We start from the raw sequence: 12,096 nt of genomic DNA, 5'->3' as shown, positions 1-12,096 counted from the left end.
CAGTGAAAGTGGAAGGCACTGAAAGCATTGGCATACAGGCTGAATGAACTTTTTCTTGAATCAACACTCTGTCACACTTTGGACTGGTGACACAATTTATTCCATCCAGGCATAATCACAAGTGTAATTTTTGTCTCTCCGAACAGAATGTTAAGTGTGTTTTCCTGTTCTGTGGCCACTGCAATCCTTGGGCCCTATGACAGGAACACTTGTGTTATGTAAATCTTTCACAGAATCGTAGAATCATTAAGGTTGGAAAAGACCTCAAGGATCATCAAGTCCAACCCAACACCACCTAACTCGCTAAACCCGAGGCCCCCCACCTACACAGTGCCTGACCCCCTCCAGGGATGGTGACTCCCCCCCTTCCCGGGGCAGCCTGTTCCAATGCCTGATCACTCCTTCAGTGAAGAAAGAGTGCTTAGACAAAATGATTCTGCATACATCATATGCAAATTTTCCTGGCCCCAACCCTGTAAGGCTGTAGCCATTGTGTTTCTGCCTTCGCTATTACAGTAATTACTAGGGAAGGGTGTAATTCTGTAGACTAGAGAAGGAAATTTTCCTTTCAGTATTGATTCAGGTGGGTCTTCACCTCTAGTGGCCAGGTCAGACTTGTGACAAAAATTAAATTGCACTTTTGAGGGATAGGCTGTTTACTAGCAGCTCTACCCATCTAAGAATGTATTTTTTTGTAATGGCAGGAAAAAAATCCCCACAGATTGTTTCAGTGTTGGTTTTAAAGGTTTTATGTTACGAAGCATCAAAAACCATCATGGCTACACAGCATTTAGTACTTCATGCCCCTGGTTGAACAACTTTCCTTAGAATTTGAGCTTGGTTAGCTGTTTAGACTAGGAAGAAGTCCTTTATTGTCTCCTGAGTGCACTAAAATAATTTCAATAACTTTTGAATGCTGACTCCCTGATACAGTTGTTAGGTCAGATTTACCCAAACATAACTCCAAATGGCTGTGATTATACCAACCTTTACCATGACAGACACTGAGAAACAGGCAGATCCTGCCATGGTCAGATTTACCCAAACATAACTCCAAATGGCTGTGATTATACCAACCTTTACCATGACAGACACTGAGAAACAGGGAGATCCTGCCATGGAACAATGAGTCAAACCTCTCGTCCATCCCCCTCGCGTTACTGTTTTCCAGCCAATACTGCCCCAATCTTAAAACTCCCATACCATATCACGTAAAGGTGCTCTCCCTCCTCAGTCTCTCAGCGCAAATGCACAATCAATGCCAAGTCTCACACTAGTCCCTGTGTGCTTGGTCCTTCTCCAGAATGCAACATCCACACTCCTGGCTCAGGAGCATGACAGTCATGAATCCTGCAATGCAGCAGTGCAAAACCCCACCTGCTTTCACCTTAGCTTTGTGCAAAAGGGGGATTCTTCTCTCCTTACATTTAATATACATATTAATGTTTATAATCTATCCTAATGGAAATATTTATCATATCTCAAAGAGCCATTATAGCTAAGTATTTGTGTGTTTGCCTGTGTATATAGTTTAATGCTTGATTCTGTTTTTCAGTGCCTTTCAAGCTTCAGGAGGGAGAGGTTCGCATCATTTCCTTAGAACAATGCCAGTCATACTTTGACATGAAAACCATCACCAGCAGGATGCTCTGTGCTGGCTACGAGTCTGGCACTGTGGACTCTTGTATGGTAGGTCTCTCTCTAAGGAGAAACTCACACCCAGACTTGCTGTTAGAAATCAAAGTACTATGATGTTTACTAGGTACAGCATACTTCATCTACCATAGGAATGACAACAGTTATTTAAATATTTTAACCCAACTTCTATTATTATTGGTGTAATCAACTTCAGTTAATAATAATGAAATGCTGCTTGAAGACTCTAAGGTTTATCTGTATTAGTTAACTGTTAGACTGATTTTTTAAAAAAAATTTGTATGGGCCTTTTGCAGGTAATTTTTTTGTACAAATATAACGGGGAATAAATACTGGTAATGCTGTGTGCTGCTACATAGTTCACTGGTGCAGTCAGTTTTTACAGCTGACTGACTTACTAAAGGCAAATCGCTGTAGGAACTGAGACATAGCTTTAACCATGTGGCTGGGGGTCACGTGTAGCCCCTACAGACTGTTTTTCTTTCATGTTGCAGGGTGACAGTGGAGGACCACTTGTGTGTGAGCAACCTGCAGGGCGCTGGACTTTGTTTGGTTTAACATCCTGGGGCTCTGTCTGCTTTTCCAAGGTTTTGGGACCTGGAGTTTACAGTAATGTGTCACATTTTATTGAGTGGATTGAAAGACAAATATACATCCACACCTTTCTGATAAACTAACTCCAGATGGTAAAAATTGTGCTGACAGACAAAAGAAAAAAGGAATCGGCACTTCAACACTGAAGTTTCTGCAGTCCAGAAACTCTATGAAAAGGAGTTTCAAGCTCTATCTATTCTTGTTGTGGAGCTATGGAATATGCAGTGTATGTTAATGGTAAACCCTCTACTGATGAATATACTTTGGGGTAGAATTAATAATCCTTTTGACTTTAACTGTGTTGTGGTGCTATTCCAAACACAGCAAAAGGCTTAAAAGAAGAAAATCAGCCACTTTCTGCCTTTCAGCTATTCAAACTAAGCAGCAGCACAGACTAGACAAACCTTTTTAGATCACCTGTTTTAATACTATTCAAGTAGGAGCACATGCATTTTCATTCCTCATGAGGAATGAACTCAGTGCACTCAGCACTGAAAGGACATCTGTTCACAAGGGCAATACCAGGCACAGCTGCACCCCATGCTGGAGGGTGTGGGAGAGATGTACGTCCATGTGGCACAGGGCCCATCAAAGTACACCTGCAGGTCTCCAAAGGTGTGTAGCCGTGTGCTGCTGGTGTGCCTGAACTAACATGTTCTGTCCCCCCAGGTGTCTAACTTGCACGGGCATAACCCTGTACCATCCTGACTCCACAGCTTCTGTTCCCAGCACCAGCCTGGGCATCTCTGTGGGCTGGATGGGCCACTTTGGAGGCACCCGAGACCAAAACTTGGTTGTTTAGTCTTTGGATTGTTTCTACCACTTAATTTTCTGAAGTTTCCTATGACTTAATGTGTCCAGGAAACACCCATGTCTTGACAGCACTACACCAATAGCACAAATATCAAACCTCTGCCCCACTGGCTTTTTTCCCCATTTTGTATGGTGTGTTCAGCCTATAAAGTGTGCACTGAACATCTCCAGGCCACTAAAAACATAACAGGGTTGGCAATGCCACTGCAAGTTTCCCTCCCTACAGTCAGCTACTTTGAACATCTGGTGAGATATGGAAAATGCAGATTTGGAGTGCCAAAGATGCAGTGTGAGCAAATTCCCAAATACTAGGAAACTGGGTATTTTTGGATAAGTCTTTTCTAGTATCTTGCATTGAAAGTCTCATGTTGCTTAGCAAGATTAAACAGTTGGGAGAAGGAGAAAGTCAGAAAGAAATCTGAATTACAGAAGGCTTGGATTCTAGCTTCTACTCAAATAAATATTAGAAATATGTTAAGCAAGGTACAACAGCTTAATCAGCAAAGTCTCAAACAGCCCTGCTCAAGTGTTTGGTAGCCAGATGGTGGCGTGCTCTGTGCAGCAGGCAAGAGGCTAAGCCTTGACTCCAAGAGAGTCTGGTGTATAATGGAGCTTGGCACCTCTTTATGGTGCTAGAGGGGAGGTGTGTCTTATCAACTGATGTAGGTGATATCCCGCACAGCTCACAACTTTTGGGAGGCCAGAGTAGGAGGAGTCAGGAACCTGAGGATTACAGGAAGAATTTCACCAGGGAGCAATGTGTTACAGATTTGCGTGTTTTCAGTGCTGTGCCTGGTCCCCTGTGAACCCAGCCTAAGGCATATAATTACCCTCTCTGCTACCTCTGGCATGCCCCCATGCCAACATGTCAGGGCCTTGCCAATACAATGACTGCCATACATGGAAACATACATTAAAATAGATAACTAATGGACATTTCAGGTACTATTAATCATGTTACAACTAATCTATGTACTCCTGACTATTGCTTTAGTGAAGGTTTACCTCTTATTTCCATATCTTCTCCTTTAACATGCCTAATGTTAGACATACTAGACAGCACTCTAGACAACATTATTAATAACTATTCAATATTTACGTTATGGATTCTGTAACTCTGTTTGAGTAACTATTGTACCACTGTTTCATGCTCAGAAAGAAAACCCTTCTAGGCTTTGCTAGGTTTGGGGGGGGTTTTTTGTTCTTTTTGTTTTTGGTTTGCTTTTTTAATATATTAAGGGGTTTGTTTTTACTATAACATAAAAATGCTCTTCTTCCCCCAGCTATAAAGGAGAGAAAGCAGCTGTGACCATGTTTTTCCAGTGCAAGCAGATTACAGATAAGCAGGTTATTGATGTCCTTGCCTCAAGGATATGGAAGCTGTAGCTCTTGGTCCCCCACTTTAGCTTTCCTCTGGGGCCAGGATCTCTGCAGCTGTAGGGCAGCACCATTCAAAGTCCCAGAGCCAGTTACGAGCCAGTTACCGAGAGTTACCGGAGAAGGTAGCCCAGGAGCTGTCAGAGCCAGCCCGCACCGCCATCCGTCTGACGTGTCTGGTGACAGGCAGTTTCAAGGAGGTCTGTTTCCAGAAGTTGAAACAAAGAGGTGCTCTTGTGAAATGAACAGCCCAGCCTGAAACTTCTCCACCAGATGAAGTGGTTAGCAACTTTGAATTTTGTAACGCACTGGAGTACATATAATCATTTCATGTAGATATTAGCACTACCAAATTATAATATGTAATTACACATTTTAATTAACTGAGTGTGGCCTGCCACCAGTTTCCAAGTAGTCCCTCCCAGGAAATGAGGGATGAGTCCTTCTTAAACATATGGTCCAGCCTCCTCCTGTGTGGGATCAGTCTGAAGAAATTACAGGCTGAGCCCCATCCTACATGACTTTAGGAGGGAGCAGTTGGGTCTTTTCCTTCCCCACAACTGTGTCTGACACAACATTCCATGTAATGAGGAAATTTGTAATTTTATAAATGTATTTTTATACTGCTTTTTTTATGTGTGCACATTAAGTAGGCAAACATACTCCTCCTTCCACTGTATCATGCCTTTCCCTGTGTGCTGACATAATGGCTAGGATCACCATTATGCTGTTTCTCTTACAAGTGCAGCCTCACTGTAAGGTAACAATTGTTGGTTTTACTTCTACCACGGCTGTAGCTTCAAATGGAAGCAACGTCACACAGTCAAGCAGATGTGTTTCTTTCTAGCTGTACTAATAAACAATCATTTTCCAAGTAACTTCTCTGTTGAAAATATGTTTTAATCTTTAGAGAGAGAGACTCAATGACAATATGGAGGTGTCTAGTTTAGTTTTTAGCGATAATGCCTAAAAATAGCCTCTAAAAGGTATTTGCATACCCCTTATCTAGCTTTTTTTTAAGCAGCTCTGACAGCCTCGTGAGCACTACAACACTTGTGGAGGTTCTGGCACTACCACCACTGTACAACTTTTAGTTTCTTCTGCACGTATGCTTCCAATACAGAATATTACCAAGAATACCACTGCAAACAAGTACTCTGGATTGAAAAAATCTGAAAAACTAAAGCTGCAATCAAATTTCTCTCAACATATTTTGTGTTTTTACTTTCCTCAGGAAATAACCACCTCCTTTTAACTGGTACATAGTATTTCAACAACATGTACACATGCTGAAATCAAATAACTAGCATGCAGAAACTTAAACGAGTTAAACTTTGCCTTTTAACTGCAGTCAACAGTGAGGTAGCTGGGACACAAGGACAAGAGTAACATAACCAGAATAAAACAGAAACAAGTAATACAAAAACCAAACTGAAATTCAGCTATAAGAATGATTTTAACACCGTCACCTTCAGAACTTGTCCACTGGCCTCCACAGAGAGCAGGGGCTGGTCTGACCAGCCACAGAGCCAGGGCTAGCCCAAGCAGCAGGTGCTCTGCGTTAGCTGGTCCTCAAGCCTTGTGCTGCAGCCAGTGGCACTGAGAAAAAAAACCACACCTCAGGTTAAACATTCATCTCAGACTGTGCCTCAGATACACCGTGCAGCTCACCATGCTGCAAAACACTCACTCAATAAAGGCTGTGGCTGACTGCAACCTGCAAATGTTTAGCACAGGTGTGGCTGCTGTGGAAAAAAGTAACTTGAAAAACCCTGTATTTTTTTTCTGTAAATCAAATATTGCATGTCAAAAAGTGAGTTAAAGCTGCTTGAGGTGTAGCTACAAAGTTTGGGGGAGTTGAAGGTGGTTGTTTTGGTTTGTTTTAAACTGACAATCAGAAGTGTAAATGCTGTGCTTTCCTTGATGACATCTGGAAGGCACCTGTGAGATGATCTTAACAAGGTTGTTTTCAAAATGGAAAAGTCAGGTTATGCTGTGCCTAACTGCAGAACTGCAGAAGCAAGCAGGGAATCGTGACATCTCCAGTGATTAAAAAAAACAAACCAACAAACAAACCAGGAAACATTCAACTGTTGAGAATCAAAGGGAGAACAATTTGCTTGCACGCTTCATTTGGCACCACTTGGATATGGCCAATTAACATTCTGAAGTTTTTGTTAAAGACTCACCACCCTCATCTCCCCTTGAGCAAAAATTATCAAGTGATCACAGCAGACAGCTCTTAGATATTTCTGCTGCTTCTCCACAAAAGAAAAAAAAAAGAAAAATTGGGTTCTATATAACGGATAATTTTATCACTTAGACTGCTTGTCAAAGGCCTCTAAAAGAACGCAACCTAGAGTGGAAAATCTTAAGTAATATGCACCACCAGTGAAACAACACACCAATAAAAAAATAAAATTTGGAGGGGGGGGTGTGTGTTATTTTGTACCACTTCAGGTGGTATGAAAGTACTTACAATCTCAGCACAGAGGAACTTTTAAAAGGACCTAAAATTTCAAGGCAACCCAGAGGGCCTGGCACTTTTGAGACCGGATGAAACCATCCTTCATCCAATTTAAGAATCCATCCTGAAAGCCTTACCACACTAAGCAGTGAGTAGTGGGGTGACAGGGCTTGCAGAAAGCCACATAATAGCAACTGAAGTGTCCCAGAGGAATCATGCAGCTGGTCCTGCGTCTAATAGGTGACTGCACTCATGTTTCTTTGTGTAGTTATTTTGATGCCACAGCTTACAGTCACACAGGATTTTGGAAGACCTTACTCTGAATACTTACAGCTTTTGTATGATCCACATGCAAACTCCTGAGACTAAAGATCAGCTATCTGCCACATCTGCTGGTAGGTTCTGCTCCTGTGGCAGAGGCAACAAGAGGGCACATCACAGGCTAGCATTATCCCCCAAACTCCTTTTTACAGTGACAGGAAGGGGAGAGAGCTGAGCCCTGCATTCCCTCAGGTCACTGCAAGTCCTGGAGCTCCTCCATGAGAGCTCAACATACCTCAGACATAGAGTCACGGACTTGTAGAACCACAGAACAGAATTATTTGTCCTCTGTGGCCACAATTGAAGAGAGGTGATAGATTTGAGGTGCAGAAGAAACATTCAGGTGAGGCAACAGAAACAGAAACAATATTTGACTTTGAGGGGAGGAAAGTGCTGGCCTGGCCTGCGTCTCTGCTAGGAATGGTACAGGCAGAGCCAAGCCTGCCTTGGGGCTGTGGAGCAGTGCAGCTGACTGCGCTGAGTCCCAGCAAGTCTGTTCCTGTACAATTCTGGCTTTGTACCAGCTGTACAACCTGCAGCCATTTTGCATCTTCTTCTTGTATACCTCACAGTTCCTGTGGCTTGTAGAAACAGCTGAAATGTTTCACTCAGAACACCTGGAGTCCACTCCTGGCAAGGTACTCCCTGCAGCAAGAAGGATGCTACAGACATCTGAAAATCCCAACTGCAAACCAACATGCTCAACATGATCTCTTAGAATTTGAATGTCTGCCATCACTTCAAAGGTCCCCACTAACTTTATGTTAGAACTTACCAAAAATATTTTGTTATATGTTGAACCAAATTTAAAAAAAAATATTGCAGAAATGGCTGCCATCAGTGGCTCCTTCCACTGTTTTTCTTCTACAGGCTAAACAAAAGGATATTTTTCTCCTCACTAACACTAGGGATTGGAGTCAGCCCTAATTACATTCTACCTTTCGAAAACAGAACCGTTTTAAACTTTTGGTAACATGTGGTGACCTGTATTTGAATGAACTTAGCATGCCCTCAATATCTGCCCTGCATAGCAGCAGCTGTCTCAGACCTCACAGAGTTTGTTTAAATTCTTTCAGAGATCTTAAAAGACATGGAATATGTAATGTTGATCACTGACATGGCAAGCTCATGGTTCAATTAAAAAGCAGAGCCCTTGCCCCAAACATGGTGCCTAAAAATAAACACACAAATCCTGACAATTTGAAAGCAGAAAGCTCTAGGAAGAAAAAGAACCAAAAAATGGGCTCAATACTAATAATTCTTAAGCAGGTACATTTTGAGGAAACTGTTTATTTCAATAGGTCCCAGCGGATGCAAACAATTCCCTAAGTTCCTCCATAAATTGTCCATGTAACTTTTTGGGGAGGGAAGTAAAAAGGATGCCATATTTTAGACAATCTGTAATCCAGAAGTAGCCACATGCACCTCAGCCAGCTTTTGCACAGTGTGCAGAGCAGTCGGGAACTGGCAGAGGCAGGACATCTCTAAGACAGATGAGCAACAGAACTCAAATTGGGGACATACAATGGGTTATACCTTCTTTTGAGCAGCCTTTAGAGATACTTAAGCTGTTTATTATAGAAGTCCAGAGGGAAGTAAAATACCTGGGCATGAGGAAGAGTAATGCCATCAGCTAGAAGTTGCTATTTACAATAGAAAACCTGAAGACAGACTGGGGCTACCCACTGCCACTGGAAGACAATTTTGCTGGGCAGGCATGAGGTAGAGTTTAGAGATAAGTCAGGCAGCCAACATCTGTGTTGGGTGAGGAGGAAAAGAAGTCCAATCAGTGGCGAATGACATGAAACGGCACATGGAGACAAAAAGGAGGGAGGTAGCAGGAGGATGAACTATCATGGAGAACAAAAGGCTGCACTAGGATTTGCTCTTTTTGTGGAAAAGGAAGGTGAGGGAGACACATGACACATATGTCTCATCTGGGCTGCTCTTCTGATGGCTAACATGGTGTTTGGCCAGCCCTGAGATGGCCCATGCAATAGTCTGTTGAACAAACGGGACCACAATGGTTAAAGCAGTTACTGTATACACATCCTGCAGGAGTCTTGCAACCAGACACCCAGTGACACTCCATCCCAGCCCTTCTGCTTACTTCATACTTCACCAAGTGGTGAATCCAGGCAGAGATAGGATTTTAGGACAGCAGTGCAAGGGAGCAGGGTTGCTTACCCAAACTGGAGCCTGCAAGTCCATACTCATGCAATGTCCTGTCCATAACACCACGAGGTATTATGCAATTTTGCATACAAGAAATAGGCAGTATGCAAAGTCTACTGTGTGAAAAAATATAAAAAACCAACCCAGCTATTTAGATTTTGAACATCTTAATAGATTACTAAAAAGCTTTATAAACAAAAAAGCTTTTAAGGAAATGTGGGCATCATCTACCTTGGCTGAGAAAACAAAACCACAATGTAATATAAACCAGCAGTTATTGCTCTTCGGTTTTAAGCAGTTAGCATTCCAACTTTGTAAAATACCTTAAAGCATCTTCTTCCCACAAAACAGAATTCAAACCTGCTTTGCATGCTAGAGAAACAGCACTGCTGTCCTCTTCAGAAGCACACACAGTGACTTTGGCACATGAGTTATTACCACCAAATGTGTCTGAATTAGGTTCCTTTGACGAAATCAGAAATACGGTCTTTTTGGAGTTCAAGCCACTTGTATTCCCAGACTCATCCTGAGTGTCTGGTAAGAAGGAGGTGTCCTCTACCAACCCATCTCTTGAACAGGTGTTTTAGATGTTGCCAAACACTGGCAATGCTTTCTTCCTCAGATACAGCACCTGTGGCTGAGCTGGCAGACCCAGCAGCAGCCTGGAACTACACTCTACAGTTCACATCGCAGTCATCTTTCCATCTCTTAATTGCTTCCCTCTGCTCCTCAGGGGTCAGTCTGTCAAGGTGCTTGGCTCTCAACACCGGAGATGGAAACAATGTTCCTTGCAGAACTCTCAGCAAAAATCTACAAAATAAACACAGTTTCAAATACACTGTTTAGAAGCAGACTCAAAACTGTTTCCAGCAACACTAAAGGAAACCAAACACCATTCAAGTAACCCTGAGGCTGCAGCAGACTCTGAAACAGTTTTTGCAGATGCCATTTTGTGAACATAAACTATAAGGCCAGCAACTGCACCAGAATATGTTTAAATCTGGCATTTCAAAGACAGATACTGATTTGAGGTGCTTATATTTTTCTTTCCTGAGTGTGGTTCTACAGACTAGTTACTGCCGCAACGTGCACTAGCAGCTCCAATGAAGGGCCAGAGTCCCAATTACACTGAAAGTGGAGCTTTCTGCACATAGCGTCAGGCCCCAGGAAAGAGGCATCAAAATCAGTGTGCAGTTTAGAGTTTCTCTGGCACTTCAGTGCCGATATAAAGAGTAAAGAGCTATTGTAGATAAAATCAGGGCTAGAAAAACTCATGCTTCTAACTGAGAAGCTGCTTATCACTTCTGTTTTTCACTGATAATATAGCACTAATATAACCCTGAAAAGCTGGGAAGAGCAGGCAGAGCATCATTCTAAAATTCTTAACTTTTGCAGGAGCCAGAGAATTCACCAGAAGCAAGAATGAACATGAAAGCAAATGCCAAAGAAACAAAATATCACATGCAGTAAGAGGAATATGGAGTACAAAGTGACATCCCACAATTAAACTCTAGGAATAATTCATATTAGAACTGACTTAATGGGCAACTTAGGTTGGGCAGAGGTTTTACTAATAGATTTTTGCAATGAATTTTCAGTCAACATGGCATCCAACATCTGGCCCTCTGTAGGAGAAGTACTCCTTAAAAACTCCAGTGAAAGCCCCAGTCTCTCTCAGGCTAGAAGGTGTAGAGCACCCTTCAACTTCACAGTCCCCACTGAATGATGGCTTCTCAGCACCTTACGAAGGATTACATCAGAAATAAGCAAGGAAAAAAACATACGTGTGACAGCAGTAGTTCCATAATAGGCACTTCTGCTTCAAATCACTGAAGTAGAAAAGCTTGAATTAGCCACAACAGCTACAAATCTTCTGAGGCATTGGCACAGGCAGAGTGCAAATAAAGAATTTAACTGATAAGTCTAAACACTCTGCATTTAATTCACCATGAAAAACAACACTGTCTTCTTCAAAACTGAACACCTGCACACTGGAAGCAGTCACCAAGCTGAAAGCTTTCTCCTACCTAGGTGCTCTACAGCCCTTCCAAAAGGTTCTAGAACAGCATTTATCTACTTATTTGTCATGTAAGGGTGATTTACTGTGTGTGTAGAAAAGGCTCTACTGACACCACCTGAAGCCAAGCTGAGTGCAGGGACTGGGGGGGAAGAGCATACATGTTTCCTGCACCTCACAGTTTGTCCTTCTGTTGAACTCAAGTGTGAACCAAAACTAACAGTCATGATCACTGCTGACTGCAAGAAAACCCCAGCTGAGATGCTTAAGACACAGACAGGGACCTCTTCAAAGGGGACTCAGATACTTGGGTGGCTATTGCAGGCACCCACAGCCACAGCCCTGCTAGCTTTCCTTCCGGCATCAACAACTCATGCAGCCTATACTGCAGCACTTGATCCAGAACGTGTGCTCAGACTGTGCTTAATGATACAAAATTATATCAGGTGAGGAGGTAACTCTCCCCGACACTCCTCTCAGCATCTGTCTGTGCAATTCAGTTTCGAGACCTACTCTTTCTGAAATTATATGAGAGGGGAAGAAAGAGGCATAACATAAGAATGAATAAAATAGCACTTAGCTAGCAGGCTGCAGACTTGAGTTCATGTTCAGCCAGTGAAAGGAAGATGGCTGTGGCTACTAAATCTCTTCACCAGTGAAAGTCTCTTTCACTGGT

General features: G+C 42.5%; 1 protein-coding gene across 1 annotated transcript in view; it reads left to right on the top strand.

Annotated features, from left to right (window-relative positions):
* CORIN (corin, serine peptidase) overlaps nucleotides 1-2,333 on the top strand; it is a gene marked incomplete at its 5' end in the record, with an annotated part of 51,171 nt that extends 48,838 nt beyond the window's left edge. The window contains 2 exons of the mRNA XM_010080637.1: nucleotides 1,556-1,689; nucleotides 2,151-2,333. Of these exons, the coding sequence (XP_010078939.1) occupies nucleotides 1,556-1,689; nucleotides 2,151-2,333 (317 nt within the window). The remainder of the gene's footprint in view (nucleotides 1-1,555; nucleotides 1,690-2,150) is intronic.
* Between the last annotated feature and the right edge of the window lie 9,763 nt (nucleotides 2,334-12,096).

This window comes from Pterocles gutturalis, unplaced genomic scaffold (genome assembly GCF_000699245.1).
Source record: "Pterocles gutturalis isolate BGI_N339 unplaced genomic scaffold, ASM69924v1 scaffold15221, whole genome shotgun sequence".
Classification (NCBI taxonomy): domain Eukaryota; kingdom Metazoa; phylum Chordata; class Aves; order Pterocliformes; family Pteroclidae; genus Pterocles; species Pterocles gutturalis.
Note: the sequence above shows the minus strand (reverse complement) of the source record. Positions and strands in the feature narration are given on the sequence as shown.